Consider the following 23,151-nt stretch of genomic DNA (forward strand, 5'->3'; position numbering starts at 1 on the left):
AACCCGGGTCCCCCGCACACCAAGCCGATGCTCTACCACTGAGCCAACCGGCCAGGGCCTGAAATTAATTTAAAGAACACACTTCTACTGCACAATACAGTTCTTATATTTAAAATATATGCTCCTGGAAGATGTGCAATGTCATTCATGTGGCTTTGGCTATTTCCTGGCATACCACCGTCCCTCGAGGTCCACACCCTTCCTTGTTGGGTGGCACCGGCTCCGCTTTCTGTCAGCAGGTTGTTCATGAGCTGGGAAGTTCAACAGTGATCAGATAGTTCTTCCAGCCACGTTCTGACTACAGTGTTTCTTGTAGGAAATTTCTCAGTATTTGAGTGATTTCTAAGAGATAAATGAAAAAATCTTTAGTATGTATTTATACCATATTTTGTCTTAATTGAAATAACTCAAAGGTGATTCATTGATAAAGTAAAATTAGTATCATTATCCTTAAGCAAAATTTGCTTGTATTTACATTTTAATATTTTTTAAAGTAAAAGTTGTTTATTTTTAAGGTATTTTTGACCAATGCTGCGAACGTCTTCTTGCTGGAGCCATGTGCTGAAGTTCCCATGCTGTTGAAAGAACAAGTTGACACCTGTAAAGCTGTTCTGATCATTTTCCGGCGCATGATAATGGAGCTCACGATGAGCAAGAAGACCTGGTGAGTTTATTTCAAGTTAGTTAATACCGTGAAACAGGTGGGGTTTTTTCAACGTAATATTTAAAATGTTATAGCTTTTATTTATTATATGGCTTTACACAGTTAGTAAGATGATAATCAGTCTTTTTTAATAGTTTCTGTGGATTCTGAAGAAGGTACGTATTCAGTACTTTAATAATTCATTTATTTTCATTACTGGTTTTAAGAATGTTCTTGAGCCCTGGCTGGATAGTTGGGTTGGTTAGAGCACTATTCCGATACACAGAGGTTGCTGGTTCTGTACCCAGTCAGGGCACATATAGGGATAGGTTGATGTTCCTGTCTCTCTTTCCCTTCCTCTCTCTCTAAAATCAGTAAAAAAAAAAAAAAATTTTAATGAAAAATGTTCTTAAATTAAGAGTAAGTGGTGCCAAACACATTTTATGAGGCCAACACAACCCTCATACCGAAACCTGGCAAGGACAACACAAAAAACGAAAATTACAGACAAATATCTCTAATGAATACAGATGCTAAAATACTAAACAAAATACTAGCAAATCGAATACAACAACACATTAAAAAAATAAATCATCATGATCAAGTGGGATTCATCCCAGAATCACAAGGATGGTTCAACGTACGGAAAATGGTTAACGTAATACACCATATCAACAAAACAAAGAACAAAAACCATATGATCTTATCAATAGATGCAGAAAAGGCATTTGATAAAATACAACATCATTTTATGTTTAAAACACTTAACAAAATGGGTATAGAAGGAAAATGTCAACATAATAAAGGCCATTTATGATAAACCATCAGCTAACATCATATTAAATGGCATAAAACTGAGGACATTTCTTCTAAAGTCAGGAACAAGACAAGGTTGCCCACTCTTATTCAACGTAGTGCTGGAAGTTCTAGCCAGAGCAATCAGACAAGAGAAAGAAATAAAAGGCATTCATATTGGGAAAGAATAAGTAAAGGTTTCACTTTTTGCAGATGATATGATCCTATACACTGAAAATCCCAAAGACTCACAAAAAGACTACTAGAAACAATAAACCAATACAGTAAGGTCTCAGGATACAAAATTAATATACAAAAGTCCATTGTCTTCCTATATGCCAATAATGAAACATCAGAAAACGAACTCAAAAAAATAATCCCCTTCATGGTTGCAACAAAAATAAAATACCTAGGAATAAATATAACTAAGAATGTAAAGGACCTATATAATGAAATAACAAAGCATTGTTAAGGGAAATCGAAAAAGATATAATGAAATGGAAAAATATTCCTTGTTCTTGGATAGGAAGATAAATATAATGAAAATGACTATATTACCCAAAACAATATACACATTTAATGCAATCCCCATTAAAATTCCAATGTCATTTTTTTAAAGAAATGGAACAAAAAATTATCAGATTTATATGGAACTATAAAAACCCTGAATAGCCAAAGCAATCCTAAGGAAAAAGAACGAAGCTGGAGGCATTACAATACCTGACTTCAAATTATATTATAGGGCCATGATAATCAAAACAGCATGGTATTGGCAGAAAAATAGACACTCAGACCAATGGAACAGAATAGAAAGCCCAGAAATAAAACCACATATATATATAGTCAAATAATTTTTGATAAAGGGGCCAAGAACACACAATGGAGAAAAGAAAGACTCTTTAATAAATGGTGCTGGGAAAACTGGAAATCCACATGCAAAAGAATGAAACTCAACTACAGTTTGTCCCCTTGTACTAAAATTAATTCAAAATGGATTAAAGACTTAAATAAAAGACCTGAAACAATAAATTACATAGAAGAAAACATAGGTACTAAACTCATGGACCTTGGTTATAAAGAGCACTTTATGAATTTGACTCCAAAGGCAAGGGAAGTGAAGGCAAAGATAAATGAATGGAACTACATCAGATTAAGAAGCTTTTGCACAGCAAGAGAAACTGACAACAAAACAGCTAGCCAACTAAATGGAGATGATATTTTCAAACAACAGCACATTTTTATGGTGGGACATAAAAATGAGACTCAGGGACAATGGCCTAATATCCAAATATACAAAGAACTCATAAAACTCAACAACAAACAAGCAAACAATCCAATAAAAACAATGGGAAGAGGACATGAACAGGAAGAAATACAAATGACCAACAGATATATGAAAAGATGCTCATCTTCATTAGCTGTTAGAGAAATGCAAATCAAAACTACGATGAGATATCACCTCACACCTGTTAGATCAGCTATTATCAACAAGACAGGTAATAACAAGTGTTAGAGAGGCTGTGGAGAAAAAGGAACCCTCATCCACTGTTGGTGGGAATGTAAAGTAGTACAACCATTATGGAAAAAAGTATGGTGGTTCCTCAAAAATTAAAAATAGAACTACCATATGACCCAGCAATCCCTCTACTGGGAATATATCCCAAAACTCAAAAACATTGGTACGTAAAGACACATGCAGCCCCATCTTCATTGCAGCATTGTTCACAGTGGCCAAGACATGGAAATAACCAAAAAGCCCCTCAATAGATGACTGGATAAAGAAGAAGTGGTACATATATACTATGGAATACTACTCAGCCATAAGAAATGATGACATCGGGTCATTTACAACAACATGGATGAACCTTGATAACATTATACTGTGAAATAAGTAAATCAGAAAAAAATAAGAACTATATGATTCCTTACATTGGTGGGACATAAAAATGAGACTCAGGGACATGGACAAGAGTATGGTGGTTATGGGGGGGAGGAAGGGAGGGGAGAAAGCGAGCTGGTGGGGGGAGGGAGGGGCACAAAGAAAACCAGATAGAAGGTGACGGAAGACAATTTGACTTTGGGTGATAGGTATGCAACATAATTACATGTCAGAATAACCTGGAGATGTTTTCTCTGAACCTATGTACTCTGATTGATCAATGTCACCCCATTAAAATTAATAAAAAATTTTAAAAAGAGTAAGTGGTAAAATTACTTTAATAGTAGACATTTTCATTTTAAACTGATATCAAACAGTTTATGGAAAAGCAGTATAACTGGGGTTTTATAATATTCTTCATGAGACCATGAGAGTTTAATTGCTCCAAAATGCTGTTAACTGACTTTTATTGTTTCAAACATGAATTTTTAAATTTATTTGGAAGAAGTTACTTTAAATGATAAATTATGGAAGTGACTGAACAATCAGTGAAGGAAAAAATATAGCATCACTGTTAAAATAGGCTTATGCAAAGTGTTTTTCTTTTCATCCTGTTTTGTTTGGTGTTTTTTGTTTATAACCTCCCGAGAGGCCAGCGGTGCATTCAGTTTTCCCGTGTGCTCTGCCGCAGTGACTGTCCTCATAGCCCTCAGCCCCTGAGCATTTTAGAGGTTCTCAGCCACAGGCCAGAGCTGCCTTCTCGTCCTTCATGTATCAGCTCTGCCTTTAAACTGTATCTCCAGTCCGGCCTGCGCATGCCCCTCTCAGCCAGCCACCATGCGCAAGCAGTCACGTTGCCCTTACTGTGCGCCTGGCTGTGGCCAGCATTCCTGTTAGGGATCTTGAGCCTTGGCTCTCTGTCCGTTGAGGCCACTGCAGACCGCACTGGTGGCACACTGCCTTCCTGGGAGTCTTGGGTCTTTGGCATGAGGTCTGCATTCTAGAGGCCCTTCTGGACATCCCTGAGCCAGCGCAGAGGGTGCTTCAAAAGGCTCGGCCTGCACGTGGTGGAAACAGGGTCTCCGGAGCCATCAAGTCCAGCCCTTTCCTGTCACAGATGAGGGAAGGGTGGGCCTGGAGGAGCCCAGGTCTGCAGGAAGTTTACTAATACAGAAACTGCAAGGATCAGATGAGTACTTTGAGGTGTAAATTCCACTATCATCTTCCCCAGACTTTTAAGCTTAGCACTGTTTGCAGAAGAAGCAGTTGCTAAAGCTGGAAGCATTAGAGTGATGCACAATATGACTTAAACAGTTACATGCTGTGTTGGTAATACTGAATGTGATGAGAAATGCTGGTGTGTTTTTAACGGTCGTATCTGCTCCTTGACACCATGGTTATAGCAATAATATGTTTGATTTTTTTTAACTATATATATTCAGAATACTATTGAATCAGTAGTGTTTTGATATTTTTGATAATCTTTTTTTGTGTGGAAATTTTAGGGCATGAAATTAAGCTGTTCTTCTCTGTTCCTTAATAATTTGGAAATTTGCAGATAAAAGTATAAATAAAAAACCAAATCATGGAAATAGATAAAAATCCTCACCAAAATGTAGTCAGTCGAGTATAGAAGGGGATGTGCCTTTTTTCCTAGCAGATTTCTTATGTATTTTAGAACCAGACAACTCCTGAATTCCCTTCCTTCCCTTCCTCTTTCCCCTTCACCTCCTTTCATCCAATCCAGAACTGCCTGGCCTCTGTTGGGTGGCAGTTGGGTAAACTGGGCAGGTAATGGCCCTGACCTCATGAACTTTCCACCCTCGTAGACTAAGAGATAGTGAACACAAGCAGTTCCGGTAGTATAAAGTGCTGAGAAGAACAAGGCAGTGTGCAGGGTAGGGGAGTGTTTTTCATGGCATGTCAGGAGGCCCTTCCTGAGCAGAGCCCCAAGGGCAGGGAGAGAGGCATCATGGGGAGGCCGAGGGAAGAGGATTCCTGGTGGGAGCAACAGCAGGCAGCAAGCACATCTCTTCCAGCAGAACATGTGATGGAGTGGGCAGAGGGAAAGGACCGTGGGAGGGGATGAGGCGGGGCAGCCATAGCCAGGGGCAGCCATAGCCAGGCTGCCTGGGTCCTTGTGGCCGCCGGAAGGCTATTGACTACCTCTCCATATATGAGCAGCAGTGTGACACAAACCTGACACATGCTTCTATAATAAAAGCTCTGTGACGGCCATGCTGGCAGGAGGCTGTGCGGTGGTTGGAGCACGAAGTCTGTGTTCTTAGATGGCAGCGACCTTAGACCAGGGCTATAGCCCGAGAAGTGCTGAGAAGTGGCCCCAAGGTAGTGAATACTGGTGTGTTGTGAATGAGTGACTCTCGTCTGTGTGAGATAGTGAGGACAGAGTAAATAATAGAGTGCAGGAAATGCCTGCGTCCCTGCCTACACGTGGATAGCCCACCCCCACCATTTCCTGCGCTCTGAGAGACGTTTGTGCCATTCTTTGGGCACTTCTGCTTTGAGGAGGAGTTACCAGAATTCACAGAATACAAGGGAACAAGCTGAAGTCAAAGCTGTTAGGATACATTTTTCCAAACTAGAGATAATTTTTTCACTCTCATTTTTTTCCAGAAGACTCTTACAGGAATTTCTTGGATTTTCAAGCTTTCTTAGGATCTGAAATTAAATTAATACTGTGTCCTTGTCAGTCATTGCTTAGTCAAGTTTGCATCTCTGGATAGCAGTTCCCCGACTGAGGTCTCATTTGAAATGACTGCATCTCTCATTCTCATCCTGGTTGCAGGATGGGTATATGACCATTCGTGTAGAAGGGGTCGTGTTTTTCACTGTCTCATGCATCACGGATGTGAGCAGACAGGGTTGATACTGAGGGCTGCCCTTCCTTCCACCTATGAGAGGGACCTGGGGGCCCTGAATGTGCTGAGTGACAGGCTGTCCTCAGCTCTGCTCCATTTCCTTCCTCACCTCTTCTCGGTCACTGTCCACTCCATGCACTTGTGCCCAGCTCTCCCATGACCTGGTAGCTGTCATGGGCAGTGTATAGAACAAGCACAGAGGGAGAGCCAAGTGTGGTGGGAATGGAGGCCCACAGATGGCCCCAGGCTGGAAATCTAATGGGGTCAGATGCAGATAGGACAGGAAACCCCCTAGAGGTCATTAGCCCTGAGATGGTTAATGAGATTCAGTGCTGTGTTAAGGGAAAATAATGCCCCAATTTGCAGAAATATGAGAAAAGTATAAAGAAGCTGTGCTTTAGAGATCTTGTGATCTGACCTGGACTATATGACTGTCTAGCCCTCGATTTTATCACCCAGGAGCTGTGAGACCAAGAAGAAAGTTACGAAGATAAACAGAAGGTTAGTGTGTAAGATCTCAAAGGAGAAGTTAAAAGGAACAAGGTGATTCCCTCAGAGAACGAATACACGGTCCTTATATACAAAAGATGCGCTCTCAGACTCCGTGGAATTCGGGACAAGTAAAGCAGACACTCTGACATGAAGAATGTAACTTACCTGTAAGAAGGGAAAGGCCTTTTGGCTGTTCTGGAGGCCTTATTACTATTATAGTTAGCAGTGTTATTCTTCTCTCTAGTGGTTTATAGCCTTCAAAGACTTTTTTACATAAAAACCCCTTTCTGCAGGGCACACTGTGACTGAGATGTCATGATTGCAGCTGTCTCACTTGTGCTCTGTGTGACAGTCAGGATCTTCCAGGTTCAGAGCTTCTCAAAGTGACCAACAGTGACCTTTCCAAACTTTCCTACCTTAAGAGTACTGTGAAGTTCAGTTATATTGTGATGCAGACTGCATATGTCCCCAGAATGAAGACGAGAAAGTCAGTTTTATTTTCTATCATAAGAAAAAATAGGAAGACCTGACAGGTTAAATAAAATAATGGGTGTGAAAGTTAAAGGTTACTGCGTAAGTTCAAGTAGGCACATCCTCACTGAGTGCCCGCCACCGTTGGAAGCACAACCTATCTTCCTTCTTGCAAGAGGGCGGAATCAGGCCCGGGTGTTCCTGTTTTAGTCTGCTTATTGATGTGGGCATAGAAGACATAATTTTAGCACTGTTGTAACATAAGGTAGCTTACTTTGATAAAATATGGTATTCATTTAGTAATGGGCACTCCAGTTTTTAATACCTTTTTAAATACTTTTGAGTAATACATATTTATTTATGTTGCTGAATTCTTTTTTCTTTTTATTTAAAAATTTTTTTAATTTAGAAATTTAATTAATGGGGTGACATTGATCAGTAAGAGTACATAGGTTTCAGGTAATATAGTTTCTATATCGTTTAAACTGTTGATTGTGTTGTGTGCCCATCACCAAAAGTGAAATCATTTCTTGTCTTCATGTGTTACTGAGTTCTTAAAATAATTTCTTGTACCTATAAATTAAAGTGCCTTGGAGATGTGATTAATCTGAGCCTTTATTTTGGGTGGCCCAGGGAACAGATGTTGCAAATACTGCTCAGGATAACAGAAGCTATCATGCAGAAGCCAAAGGATAAACAAATAAAAGACTTGTTTGCCCAGAGCTTGGCAGGGGTACTGTTTAGGGTAAGTATTTTTTATTAAAACAATGCAAATGCACAAAATGAATCAGATTTTACAGAAAAGTAGTTTCAATCACTGAAAAATTTAAGAGTAAAATTTAAACTAACTTTGAATTTCTAGAAATTTAATTAGAAATTATCCTTAGTTGTGTCATGAAGGTTGTAATCTATTGTTTACAGTTGGTTCAAAGCTTCTTTTAGGCCTTCCTTCCTCTTTCTCATTTATTTCTTCTTTTGATTTGTTTTGAGACTGGTAGGAATTAGGAAGATACCGAGAGCTGATGGCTTCGGTGGAGGTAGAGTCAGGATCTCCAGGCACCAAGCTCCTCAGAAGGTACAAAGGGTGAACAGAGCGTGGAATGGGAATACAGGCAGGGAGCAGTTCAGGCTGGAAGGAGATGTGAGAGCCACTGGTGTTTTTGGACAATTGTGTTGAGACCACAGGACTACATGGGATCCCCTGGGGAGAGAATTTATGTCACAGAAGGAAGAGGGCTGTGTCCATGGTTGTGAAGGAGAGGAGCCAGCCAGAGATGCTGAGAAGTGGCAGGGAGCTAGGAGGAAACTGGAGGAACAGTGTCGGCTGCCTGGGGAGAGTATTGGAGACGAGGAGAAGGCCTCACTTTGAAAGATGAGCACTGACTTTGACAGCGTGTAGGTGGCTGAGAATGCTCTGGGGAATGAGGCTCACTTGGAGTGGACAGAGGAGAAGATGAGAGTGGGGCAGTGGAGGCAGCAAGTGCAGCCCAGCTTTGCAGAGGTGTTGACAGGAGAGGGAGGAGGAAGAGGGAGCTCGCTGGAGTGGGCAGTGTGTTCAGAGGGCAGGCTCTAAGTCGGTTGGCAATCAAGTTTGTTGCTTGCCAGTGGGGATGGTCCAGTGAGGGAGAGCAAGATAGTGTGGGGGGCACTGCAGAAGGCAGGGCCTGGGGAAGGTGAGGTAGGCTGGGCTGCCTTCAGTGGGCGCAGAGAACTAGGGAGATGTCTGTTTTGTGCACCTCACAGGATGACCAGGCTCAAGAACATTTGACATCACCCTGAGGGGCAGATGATAAGTGACTGCCTGGAAAATGGGAGTGTTAAAAGTCCTGAGGACGCTAGTCTATGGCTAGTGTAAGAAAGCGCTGATATTTATGGGATGCAGAGAATCGAGGAAGCACTTCTGAAAGAAATAGTGTGAAGGACTCGAATGATGTGACCGTCTGCACAAAGGCTTTGGTCCAGTGGATGGGTCTGACTGAAGATTTGCGTGTGAGAAAGCACAGTGGATTATCAGCTAGAAGAGGCAGTTACAGGGAGGAGTTAACTTCTCCCTGAGCTGAAGTTGATGTGAAGGTGGTTTTGGAGGATATAAAGTAAGAGCATATCTAGAATACAGGTAGGATATGTAAATGAAGGTGATAAGAAGAAAAATTAGTTCTTCAAATAAATTATTTTCCATTATAACATAAGACCCAGCTGTTTATATTAATATAATTGAATGATCTTGACTTGGTGAAAATTTGTGAGAGGCTACAGAAACAATTGGCATGTACTCACTTGTCTCCTGAATAGTATGATCACTTGGGTCTGATTGCCTCGCCTAGTTGTTGGATCTGTGAAGTGGTCTACACATCCTCTTGTGAGATCATACTCTGCTGTGCCCTTGCCTCAAGGGTGGTAGTGACCACTTGCTTTGCTGACCTCCGGCGGACAGACACTCTGCTCACTTTGCTCTGACTTCTGTGGAGCTTCTCGCTGTCAGCACCTTCTTGACCTCTCAGTCCTGATGGGCTGGGGCTGCCAAGTGACTAGGACTGAAGCCACGCCCATGTGGCGGTGCTTAGGACTTGTTCGTCACCAGTCACTTAGCGTGCACATGTGTATTAGAATCAGAGTGAGGACTTGTCACTGAATTAAGGAAGACGATTGTGGCTGTTTTTTGTTTGGTTGATTGTTTTTGGTTTGGGGGAGAAAATCCTCACTAATGGAGAAATCTTGTCAGATCTTACTTGAAGATTAGCTTTGAGTCCATGATAAATTATTATTAGTTTCGATGTTGTTGTTGAAATTATTTTGGCAATGATTAGATGGATCAAGAAGAATGCTTAAATTAGGAACTAACCCTAAAGTAGTAGAGAGAAGATGAGCTTTTGAGAGTCAGACTGGGTTCTGACCCCAGAGCTCTGGCATTTCTGCCGTGTGGCCCTGAGCAGATCACTCCCCCTTTCGCGTCTCTTCCTGTCCTGCTGGGTTGCCAGTAGAAGGAGAGTAAATTCATTTAGGGTATATGATCACCTGTTGACTTCCAAGTGCTTCTGTGAGATTCAAGGGGTGGAAAACGTGAAAGGTCTGGACCGAGCTGCCAGGCCCCCAGTGGGCATCGTCTTAATCCCACAGCGAAACTAAAATGTGCCAGCTAATTATTGTTTAGTTGGTCACATAGACCGTCTACAGTTGCCAGATACTTGTTTTTAAAAATTTGATTAAGATTATTAAAGGGGACAGGAAATTTTAAGTTGCCATTTTCTTTTTATCTTTTTCTAATTTTTCTTTTAGTGTTTAGCTTTTTTCTCTGTCAGTAGATAACTTGCCTTGGCAAATTTTCTTCTGAAGATAGTTGAGTTTTACTTAGTTTTAAATATTTTCCAAATAATAGTGATTGCCATAAATGATATTTTAATCTATTGTCAGTGCTGTGACCTTATGCTTGAATCTTTTAAAGTATATTAGGAAATTTGGAGTATGGTGTTTCTATTTATAGTATATAATTTCCTTTACAATTATGTAGTCCCATAAGTGTGGGCGAAATGTAGAAATGATGGGTTAGGAAGTGTATGTAAGCAAAGGAATGATTTACAAGTGGTGTTTTCTCATATAGCTGAGTGCCAAGATGTATAATATTTGGTGAAACATAACTTCAGCGCTGAAACCACTTGGGGATGCCTTTTTTTTTTTTTTAATGAGAAATATGACTCCAGAAAAGCTAAGTAAATTGCCCTGGTCACAAACCAAGGTAGTGACAGAACCAGGAGACTGGGGCTCTCTTTCCCTCTTCCTGTTAGAAAAATTTGGAGGGTACCTATCTTCATGTCCAGAGGTACCACTTATCACTTGCTACCTGTATTTGATGACTTTGCTCTGTGTGGAAGTGTTGTTGGTTGTGGATTAGGATGATTACTCAAATGAATTTTATAAGCCGTAGGACATCACTGTTCTGTATTGTTTTACAATTAGTCGGTTAAGTGAAGCCAGTGCTGATTCCCGATACAGGGCATCTTACCACACTGAAGTGTCTGCTTTCAGCCTGAAGCTAGTGCTGGAACCCGACAAGAGGCTGAGCGCTGGTAACATCACTGGTCTCCACTTTCTCCTCCTGCTCTGTTAAGATCATTTTTCTGGCCTGCTATTTAGGAAGTTCATTGTACATATACATTTTATAGTAATGGCCTCAAACTCATTTTGAAAATAGGAGTGTAAAAATGAATAAACAGAAGCTGGTCATAATGACAATATGTAATAATATATTAATAAATGATAAAATTAATTTTTATTTTGCATTGTTCTTAATTTTTAAAGGATCTGTTTAGAATCAGATTATGAGTTTAAATCTTTGTTTTCAAAATACTTAACTAAGTAGCTTAACTTTAACATTTTTACCTTTTTAAAAAGTGTAGTAAACATGAATTGAAACATAGGAAACTGGTACATTGCATAAAGGTCACTTGAAATAGGATTTTCATGTGCTCAGAACAGTCCTGCCTAATTATAGATGTCTTTTTATTTCTCAAAATCTTCGTATGGTAGGTTAAAGAAAAATTTCTCCTGTAATTGAAAGCACTTCATTCCTATTCCATGCATAGCACAACTCCCGATGGCAGTGGCAGCCTATTTGTGTGTGGATTGGGCAGAAATATTTGCAAATTGGTACCTTAACAAGTACTTTTAGCTCTGACAACATATCAGGACGTTACACAGACTGTGGATATTCAGTTTTCTCTGCGAGGATTAGAGAAGCACTGGGGCTTACCTGAGATGCTCCTGGTACTTCTTTCCAGGGAGATAGATTTTGATTTGAATTTTAAAGGTTGTAGAATATTTTGGCAGAGGTAAGGAACCGGGCGATTTCAAGGTAAGGAAATATCCAGAAGTCTTGTACGGTTGCCCACATGACCAGTTGCAGTGAGTGCTGAGGACCATAAGACTTGGAGGAGGGATACAGAAATAAATAGATTCCTAAGGAAAAGGGCACTAAGTGCTCTGAGGGGGGAAATGCAGAGAAGTGTGGGGACTGACGGCTACTGGAGGCTGGGGGTAGGTGTCAATCAGGGACATTTTGGAGGAATTGATATTCAAGTTGTGACCTAAAAATAGAATGGGAGTTAAAGAGGCAAAAGGGAGGGAAAAGAGGGAAGAAAAAGTATGTGCAAAGGCCAGAAGCAGGAGGGACCGAGGTCAAGCAATTGGAAGAATCTCAATGGAAGAAATTGAATTCTTTTTACTATTACAGGTGCCTGCTGAACAGGCAGGTAGAGCTATCCAGTAAGCAGATAGGCAGGTCAGGAAACCAACAAAGAGGTCTCAGCTGAACGTGGATGTTCAAACGTCGGCAGTACACAGATAGTGGAGCCATGCGAGTGGAGATCAAACCCCAGGCTGAAGGTGGAGTTGCACAGGAGGGAGAAAGCCAGAGCAGTCTGTTGACTGAGAGATGAGCAAGTGCAGATGGAGTGTGTGCAACATTCTTCCAAGACTTTGAAAGGAGGAGAAATGGGGCTGTGGCTAGAGGAGGGAATCTGTGTTCAAGGGAACTTTTTTATTTTTAAGATGAGGAAGAGTTGGAGTGTTTTATGCTGATGGGAAGAGCTGAGAAAGTAGGTTGGTTTGGTGATTAAGGGGAGGTGGGGTTAATACAAACACAAGACTCTGAGGAAGGGTCCAGAGCAGAGGTAGGAACAAGTGTGGAAAAGCAGGAGAAGCTGGGTATGGGTCTTGTGGGCAGAGGTTTACGGCATCTTGTTTAATGGGTTCTGTTTTCTCTGAAGTGCTGTGAGTACATCTGCTAAAAATCAGGGAAGAGTTGGTGAGGTTGGAGGTTTACATATAGAAGAGGAGGTTTGAAGTAGCCACTGTAGAAAATGATGGAAAGACATGTCTCAGGAAACAGAATCGTTGTACAGAGACCTTTGTCTTCTCCGCAATTATGCGGAGCAGTGGTAGACACTGGAATAATCTGGAATCATTAGCTTTGTTTGTAATGATAACTAACTTTACAGTAACTTAAATCCTGATTGATGTTGATGAAATGAATTTTGAGAAATTAAAATAAAAAATCCAAAAGCTATTTTTATTTTAAAATTCATTTTTAATGGTAATTAAAAATATTTTTAATTATACTTTTTCCAAATGAAGATAGTGAACTCTTTTGTTGGTTGGTCGGTTTTAGACGCTCATTGTGGCTTGGATCCGAGCAAACCTGTGTGTGTACATTTCCCGAGAGCTCTGGGATGACTTTCTCGGGGTGCTGTCCTCCCTCACGGAGTGGGAGGAGCTCATAAACGAGTGGGCCAACATCATGGACTCCCTGACAGCAGTGCTTGCCAGAACTGTATATGGCGTCGAGATGACAAACCTACCTCTGGACAAACTAAGTGAACAAAAGGAAAAGAAACAACGAGGCAAAGGTATTATTTCCATTCTTATGTCAGGAAAGGAGTGTCTTTATACATCTAGGCAGTTAATACATGAAATTTCATAGTAAACTGAACCAGCCATATAGACAGTGTCTTTAATGGTGGCCTTAGATTGTGTCTCATAGCATTCTGTCCCCTTAATGAGGGTGATGACTTTGTGAAGAGGTTGTGGAAGAAGAAGGAAGATGAAGGAGTGTAGTAGTAAAAGCAATATTAATAATGGCTAGTGCTTTGTATGTATTTTCTTTCTTTCCCCTCATGATCCCCTGTGAAGTAGATACTGCTATCCCCATATCGCAGGAACTGAAGAATAAGGTTCGCAGTGATTGACTCATTCAAGGTCATAAAGCTAAGTGGTAAAGCCAGGAAGCAAAGCCAAGCAAGGCCAACTCAAAATGCCAAACTGTTAAGACATATTCAACTGCCTCCCTAGGAGAGGTGGGAAAATTCTGAATACTTCAGATGGGAGTCATTTTGTTTTGATATATTTGGGGGTAAAAACTATTTTGATACCTAGAGTCAGATCAAGGTGAAAAACATCAGTAGTGGTTTCTTTGGGGATGACAGTTTGACAGCTCCTGTCTTCATGACTGTTTTCAAGTCTGTGGTACAGTCCTTGGATTAATTCACTTGTGCTCCAAATTATGATGTAAAGGTTTTGAGTCAGCTCATAGAAATACATGTAATGCAATAGATAAAACACATAAGGACATTGGGACACAATGAAAGGGTACAGATCTACAGACATGGTTAAAATTCTGAAATGCTGCCAGAGAGCCCTCTGTGCTTGCTGGGGAGGCGGGGAAAGGGCAGCCTCAGATGTGACCTTCACAGTTACCTCAGAGAATCAGGGTCCAGAAGATAAGCACAAACCACGTGCTTAGATGATTGATACGTAGCTTTCCTGGTCCTGAGACCTGGGTGGACTTCCTCCTCCAAAGACTCATAAAGGCATGTTGCTTTCTGTGCTACACTACAACCCCAGCTATAGCCTTATAGATTCTGTACATTAGCTTTTGCTGTGTGACAAACCACCCCAAACACAGAGGCTTAAAATAATCACCATCACTTAGCTTATAATTTGTGTGCTGGCTGTCTGGGTGGGACATTGTGGGCAGTTCCGCTGGAGTCGCTCCTGTGTTTGCAGTCAGCGAGCCCAGTGATTTTCAGCCTTCATCATCTTATGGCACACGTAAACTAATTACTAACATTCTAGGTCCCACCCAAAATATAATTTTTTGCCACTCTGACTAAAAATAGATATAACTTTAATTTACCAAAAAAAGTAATTACCTACCCTTTTTGCTCCAAAGTGACTTTTAAAAAAATCAGATGCCTATACTTGTAAGGATTTCTAATACCAAGAATTAACCAATCAGAAGTAACCTTATGTGTCATGACCAATAAGATACAACTTTGTAATATGACATGTATATTTATGGTTCAAGACGGCACTCACAACAGGTGGCTTTTGTTGTACTGGGCTAATGTCATTTTTTATTTGACAATCTAAGGAAAAAGAAGTCAGTGTCCCTGACTAAATAGTCAGGTATTGCATGTTTTAAAAATCCTTATAGCACACGGGTTGAAAATCACTAAGCTAGACTATGAAATTGTCAGCGGCTGCTCTACCTCTAGGGGTTGGCTGACCGTGAGCTGAGGCCACAGCGGTACCTGGGCAGTGGGTGCGTTTCACATCTCTGCTCGCTCAGATTTGCAGCCAAAGTAAGTTATGTGATGAAGCTCATTGTCAGTATGGGAGAGGACAAAAGAGAATGTGGCATTGGGAGGTGTGAATGAATGACAGTGATTAATTAGCCATAGAGAGTAACTAACATGCTGATTCTTATATATCTTCATTGCAGTCTGTAAGTGGCTTGCCAAAGCATCAGATAGTAAAAGCAAGTAAGTGAGAAGTCAAAAAAGAAAAAGTAGTTTAAAGTACATGGTGTTCTAGTGGGACAGTTTAATTTTCATTTAGAGTTAGATTGATGATTTTCTAACGTATTTTAGCAGAAGATCCCTTTTTCTCCCCATTTGAAGATGTACAGAATGCTTCTTAAAAAATACATTGAACTGGAGATTTGGGATTGAAGTAGGTCCAGGAGCTAAGTCTGGGCCATTGGCCTCTGTCCCATGCTCTGTAGTAGTTCTGAGGGCCTCTTCATAAACCCAGCCTTAGAGGACCAGGATGCTTCTAGCCAGGAACTTGGCTCTCTGAGACCTTGATTCTCAGCCCAGCAGAGAGTCTACCTGGCTAAGGGGTGCCTTTCAGGATGCAGGGGAGTTGCTGAGACAGCAGGTACAGATTTTCTCACACTAAGTCCATGCCCTCCCTCCTGAAATTCTTGTGATCTACCCTCCCCTCAGGCCTCACAATATTCTTTTTCCTCCCACTGTGTGAGCACATAGAGTCATAGGATAGGCTTGTATTAGGAAGGTAAACAACTTCAAAAACATTATTTTCAGAATGATACAGAACAAGTTTTATTTAATCAGTGTGGAACATATTTCTGACTTAGTTATTATATTACTTTATTCTAAAAACAGATTTAAGTATTCATTCTAGAAATACCTGCCTTCTAAGCACTGGACTTGTGGAACCTGAGTGTGAAAACAAGCCCCAGGTGGCAGCCACCGCCACCACCTCCCTGTGCAGAGAGCGCTCAGTGTCTCATTCTCTTTTCTCCTGGATTTCTTTTGCGTTCTTGACCACTCATTTGAAACATTTGGCCAGAGCAGTATGAGGAGAAAGAAGAGAACTTACGTTGCAGAGTTGTAAGGTGTTACTATTTTTAGAGATTATAAGCATCCATTTCTCTTGAGGCTGTGGAGAGGTTGGTGCCTAAAGGAAGGAGTACTGTTCTAAAATCAGGGTCGCTAATCTTCTGGTACCGGAAAGTAGTTTTTGGAGCAGTGATATAAATTCATTTGACATTGTCCTTATATTGAGAAAGGTTGATTAATATGTTTGTTGTACGTGTATTGGTGTGAGTACTATGAAGATGTAATTTTCATAAGACTGTTGGAGATGGTTGAAAAATACTGTAGCAATAGGAATTTTTACATTACTGATACATGAATAACTTCCTAAATTACAGCATAAGGAAGTGGTACCTAATTTGCAACAAGAGAAACTGCTGATCATATGTAATTGGAGGTATGAAATTTGCTAAGCAGCATAGGCTATGAAATGAATAATGAATTCAGCCTTCAGATTCCTTTTCTTGTCTTATCCTTTATCAGGCTGTGTTCTAGATGCCCAGAAAGAAACCTCTGTGGGGAGGTCCTTCTCTCTCAGCTGGCGGAGCCACCTGGATGTGACCGAGCCAATGCGATTTAGGAGTGCCACCACGTCTGGGGCACCAGGAGTTGAGAAAGCAAGAAATATAGTTCGCCAAAAAGCATCTGGTAAACATTTATTTAAATATTTCCCAAAGGTATAGTTGCTATCTAAAATGATTTCGAGGAATAAAATGTAAAAGTTTAAAAATTCTAAGAAGTTAAAAGCTCAATTGATCTTTTGTTAAATGAGATTTCTCCATATCTTTTAAAGTTTCTGTTCTGGTTACGTTTTAAAACACAATTTTTCATATTTACTTCAGAATCATTGTGAAGATTTACTATTGCGCGAGATATTAATTTTGAATGAGATATTTGTGCAAAAGAGAGAAAATCGATGTTTTATTTGAACCTTGAAGAAAGAGAGTCGCAGTAATCACACACCTAGTTGCATTATTGTTGTTGAACAATATGAATCTTCAGAAAGTGGCAACTTGTTCCAGCAATGAGAATAGTGTACCTATTCTTTTTAGTCCTAGTTTTCCAGGACCAAAGACATTTAAACTTTTTGTATCTTTGGACAATTGAGTTTTACATGTCTATAGATGTTATCCTTAACAGCCATTTAGAATTAACAAGAACTTGACCAAGAACCCTAGTTAATCAGACTGCTTTGATACACTTTACTTTTAAAACAAAAAGAGAAATCTTTAAAAAGTAAACTCATATCCAGTATTCAATAAGAACAAAGCAAGTCCCACCCCCAAGTGACTTTGAGCTGTGACCTACATTTAAAACAGTTTTATCTGAGTTTCCTGTAGTTTTTGACATCAGTAATACCATACAGTTGTGATTCATGTTGACTGCAGAAAGTTACATTATTCTCTAGTCATAAATCAGAGTTTATTTACACACAATATAATTTATAGTACTTAGTAAATGAAAGCTTAATACTGTTGGAATTTTAGAATCCTGTTGGAATTTTATGAAAATATATCCTAACTATGACTGTTTCCTGCTTTTTGCTATAGAGCATTTGTTGGTAATTACCACATTCTTTACAGTCACCTTGTATTCAGCTCCTTTCTGCTTTCCTTCGTCCTCTCCCCTGAGGAGAGACCCTCCTCCTGGTAACAGGCAACTTTTCAGGAGGCTTATATTCACTGATTTCTTTTATCATTCTACTTCCTAACCCTCCTTTCTTCTGTCACCGGATCTTTAAAAGAAAGGGATCAGAATAGAAGTTTTTGGCAAAGGCGTCAGCATACCTGAGCTGCTCAGACTTCCTGCTATCCCTTACAGCCCCTGAATTACTGTGATGATGAAAGTGATCATTCAGAACACTTTTAAAAACATTATTCTCACATTTTTGTGAGCATCAGCTCATTGGACATTGCATGTTTCATATGCCACCGCTTGGCCATGAGGATTTATCGGTGTCCTCGGGTGTCTGAAAAGCCATGGCATTGCAAAAATAAGAACTGTCACAAAAACATAAAGGTGTTCGCACTGAATATCACTTAAAAACCATAAACCTGGCCTTTGCGGGGTTAATTAAATTAAAGACATTCGAAACTGTATCCTATAAAAGATAATGAAGATGAGAGCCATTTAGTTGGATGTATCTATAATCCTTATGTATTTTAGATGTATATATGCAACATAAAATAGGAAAAATTAAAATTGTAAGAAATATTTTTTGTTGCTTGTGAAAGCAGTGGTCTTTGAAGATTTTATTATATCATGCTATTTTATAAAAATTAATCTATATAGACTAAATATTAGTGGGTTTACTCAGTTGCATTATTTTTACATTGTGGAATAATTCACCTTTTTGTCTTTTAAAAAATCCCAGAATATTTCCATGTTAGATTTTGACTTGTGCAGAGAGCATCTTTTAATGAGAGAACAGCAAGCAGCTCATGAAGTTAGTTTTGCTACTTTTAGCGTTAAGATATTTATTGTAGAGACGCATTTGAAAGTGACTTTCTGCCCATTTTCAGTAAGAGAATAATTGAAGAATATTCTATTATGATTTTACCCACAGACTATATTTTTAGATTGGGAGAATGTCAGTGATGGTGGCAAGAGGGAAATACATAACGAGGAATGGCAGAGTAGGGAAATGACAGTTTAACAGAGAATTGTACTAGCTTGCAAATTAAAAGGACTGGGCCTGGAGTCTTAAAGAATTAAAAAGTAATATAGAAAAGAATTATAAGCAAAATTTTGTTCCTGAGTGTGATCAGTGCTAAAATTTTTGATGTGTAAAATGAGTGATTAAAGCAAGTCAATTTCCACACAAAATAAATATTCTCTATTTTATTATTTCTGAAATATCTAGTGATCAGTTTGGGGGAAATGCACTATCATTTGATTTATAAAAGGCAAGCTTTTTAAAACAACACTGAAATTGTCTTTGATGTTGAGAGATGAACAAATCTTTAGGAAATTTTAAGTCAGTCAGTTTGATGATTACATGGGAGTTGTTTTCACTTAAATATTATTTTACACATTTGTGAATTATACTCTAACTGCACTGTAGAGAGTCCTTTAGACCTGGGAAGTCTGATAGCCAAGGGATAGGGGAAAAAGCCACAAAGTAAAAAGTTTGTTTCACTTTTTGCAAATACATCACTACCATTTCTGTAGTTCTAGTTTATTAATGTTAAAATCACATAAAAGCAGGTAAACCTTTATATTTTTGTTTTAAGGATGAGCCAGTGTACCTACAGTGGTTTCATATATGTGAGTTGTACTCTCTTCCTATGTCCATTTTTTTCTCTGATGGTCATTTGAATAGCAGTATATTGAATACTTTATAAGACAAAAGTTCATAATAGAAAATTTTGGATTTATGAAGCATGAAATGTGATGTAAAATGATGGGTTTCATGGAGATATTTATCTTTTTTCCATTTATGAAATATTTTACTTTTCAACTTGACTTTTACATGGTTTTAAGCTTTTAGAATATTTACTAAATAATTTGCTTTTGAATATAGTCAGCTCTCAGTAAACCAATTTTTGAATTATGTGTTATATATAGAACACTTTTAATTTTAAATTAGATTTTCCCTCCCTCACTGTAGTCTTTTTGTTTGTGTCATATAGAAAAATAAAACTGATTGTAATGTCTGTCCAAATAAACAGACAACCCAAATGTGAATCTGATACACAGCAGAAATCAAGGAAAGACTAACATATAAAGCATTCTAAAATAAGTTTGATTATTTATGAATTGTCTCTTCTCCAGTGTCATCAGAATGCCTGAAAGTTGGCTGTATGTGCATTGTATCAATTGCCTTTCAAGTTTAAAATGATCTCCAATAAATACAAGGCAGGGCAAAAGTAGGTTTAGTTTATTTGTATGGAAAATAACACAGTACTTAATAATACACAAATAAATTCTGTTTGGCATACTCATAACTGTAAACCTACTTTTGCCTCCCTGTATTTATAGAGAGCCCTGAAAAATAGTAATAGTATAAAAAAGTGAAAGATTCTACTATTCTTCTGACATAACTGTTACTTTGTCTTTCCTGGAAGCTAAGAGAAGCCAGTCTATCAGCAACTGTGTCCACCTCTCTGAGGCTTTGCCCGCCACTAAAAGCGTCCCGCTCCTGCTTCACACCGTGAGCGCTCTCTTCCCTGGTCTCTCTTACTCCTCTTGCTCTCACAGGCTGTCAGGTACTGTAATGCTTCCTCCTGTCTGTCAGTGTTCCTGGGCTTCTCCGCTTGCCTCTGGGCTTTGCTTCCTTCGTTAATAGACCTACCTCGCTGCGTGCCTGGGCATTGCACTTGTATTTATATTCAATGAATGTTAATGACTTTTTATGCAGTTAGACATGTAGTAGCAATTAACAGCCAGGACAGATTTCTGTAGCACCACTGGTCTTGGCATTACCAGTTAAGAAAGATAAGAGGATTTTCACGGCCTGTAGTTTTTAATAGACAATGATGCCTGCCTCATTGTACTTTCTATCCAGTACCTAGAAAACAGAAGGGGATTTTCAGAAAATTTTACAGAAGATTTGAGCATGTCAGTGTTAGAAATCTTGTTCCTCCTTCAACATGAATAAACTGGAAAACTGATGCAGGCAAGACTTTTTTGGAGTTAGCAAATCATAATCATGTATAAAGTAACTAGAAAGCCCGGTGGTCATACGAAATGACCACTGTTCTATATATTATAAATTGTAATTAAAATGATTTGTGCAAAGGTGTCTGCTAATTCAAACTGAATTACCCAGGACAGGCGGCGAGGACGCCCCTTTGCTTACTGCCCCATGGGGTTTCCCCCTTCTACTTGCTTAATTGCTTAAAGTAGAGTGCGATGAAGGAAACCACTGGTGGTACATTTCTTAAGAGCCACTGCCAGCTCAATAAAGGTGATTTAAATAATAAAATGTTAATTCACATGTCAAAGATCTCTTTGTACACAACATTTCTTGTGTAGATCTTTCCATCATTTTTAAGCTCGCCTTGCAGAGGACCATCAATTATTTTTAATTTTACGTCTGTTCTTTCACGAACTCTTAAACAGGCAACATAAAGTTGACCATGTCCAAATGCAGGCTCAGGTAAAAAAATGCGAACACGCTTAAGTGTTTGGCCCTGAGACTTATTGATGGTCATAGCAAAGGTAAATTTTACAGGAAATTGTCTATGTCTCAATTGAAACGGCAACCTTGTTTGAGATGGAGCCAAATCAATTCTTGGAATGACATGTATTTCACCTTTAGAGGAGCCAGTCAAAGACTTAGCTATTATAACATTATTTTTCAATTGGAGAACCTCTAGTCTTGTACCATTGCAAAGACCCCTTCTGGTGTTAAGATTTCTTAACAGCATAATAATTGCTCCAATCTTTAACCTCAATTTGTGAGGTGGCATGCCAGAAGGCAGGACTATTTGAATGCCGTGGCAACTTCACCCCATTGGCTAGTACAGTTACGCAAGCAACCAATAAGCTATCGGCGACAGACACTTAAGCTGCATATAATAAAGATGATCAGCTTATGCAGATTTATACTGATTAAGATTTGAGTAAAAGAAAATAAAACTACTAAGAAGTGCTAAATTTTTCAGCTCTGGCCAGGTAGCTCAGTTGGATAGAGCATCATACCAATATACCGAGGTTGCAGGTTCGATCCCTGGTCAGGAACAACAAATTTTGATGTCTCTTTGTAGCTGTCTTTCTCACACACACACACCCTTCCTCTCTCTTTCCAAAATCAATCAATAAATTAATTAACTTAAATTATTTTTAAGTGCTAATTTTTCTAACAAAGAAAAATTGTTCTTGGGCGTCAGCCAATTAAAATTGAGTTTTTAGGTACATACGATCTACACACAGTATGTTTTCTGGCTTATTAAGACTTTATAGCACCAAAAGTGATTCTGGGCATAGATACTTCAATAAAAGGGTTTACTTTGCTCTCTAATGAATAATTAGATCTAAGTCTACTTGTTTTTTCAGTGATCCTAAGATGAACTGAATCATCTTACTAAAGAGGGAAATATTTTCATGTTCTTTTTTATTTTCAGGAAGATGGCACTATACATTATTTAATATTGGCAATAGTCTAATTGTAGCTTTTTATACCACTAAACTAGCTATAAATGCTATATATGTATATATGTTAAACTAGCTTAGCAAAGCAAAATTAAAGCTTGATTTCCCTGGTGAGTATAAAACGGGTTGGAAACCTATGGCTCGCGAGCCAGATGTGGCTCTTTTGATGGCTGCATCTGGCTCGCAGACATATCTTTAATAATAAAAAAATGTTAAAAATATAAAACATTCTCATGTATTACAATCCATTCATTTCCTACCGCTCATGTTCATGGTTGCAGGTGGCTGGAGCCAATCACAGCTGTCCTCCGGGACAACACCACATTTTTATTGGATAATGCGTAATGTACCCAGGTTGTTGTATGGCTCTCACGGAATTACATTTTAAAATATGTGGCGTTCATGGCTCTCTCAGCCAAAAAGATTCCCGACCCCTGGTATAAAACATATATTATTTAATTCACAGAATGTGAGAGCATGAGGTAGTTTTATTGAGAATAAGGGCGGTGGCTCTTAGGAAAGTCTTTTTCTCTGGTAAATACAGAGAGTGCTACATGGGAAGATGTGCACTGGTCGGTTAACTTACTGATGCGCAGTACCTGCCTGAATATTTATTTTTTTAAAAAAGTACTGTTCCCTACAGATGATTAATAAAGTATTTAAAATGGTTTTGCTTTGTATTTGGCTGGTATACACCCAAAAGGAATTTTTTTCATAGTTTAA

At 39.1% G+C, this 23,151-nt stretch overlaps 1 protein-coding gene across 2 annotated transcripts in view; it reads left to right on the top strand.

Moving 5' to 3' along the window:
* RALGAPA2 (Ral GTPase activating protein catalytic subunit alpha 2) overlaps positions 1 to 23,151 on the top strand; it is a 386,122-nt gene that overhangs the window by 131,286 nt on the left and 231,685 nt on the right. Inside the window, exons 13-17 of one of the 2 annotated variants that reach the window (XM_066237690.1) lie at positions 516 to 664; positions 7,793 to 7,904; positions 13,323 to 13,560; positions 16,816 to 16,980; positions 20,400 to 20,540. In XM_066237690.1, coding sequence (XP_066093787.1) covers positions 516 to 664; positions 7,793 to 7,904; positions 13,323 to 13,560; positions 16,816 to 16,980; positions 20,400 to 20,540 — 805 coding nt within the window. The remainder of the gene's footprint in view (positions 1 to 515; positions 665 to 7,792; positions 7,905 to 13,322; positions 13,561 to 16,815; positions 16,981 to 20,399; positions 20,541 to 23,151) is intronic. The other variant, XM_066237692.1, reaches the window with a different exon arrangement.

The sequence above is a fragment of the Saccopteryx bilineata genome, chromosome 6 (assembly GCF_036850765.1).
Source record: "Saccopteryx bilineata isolate mSacBil1 chromosome 6, mSacBil1_pri_phased_curated, whole genome shotgun sequence".
In the NCBI taxonomy this organism is placed as follows: domain Eukaryota; kingdom Metazoa; phylum Chordata; class Mammalia; order Chiroptera; family Emballonuridae; genus Saccopteryx; species Saccopteryx bilineata.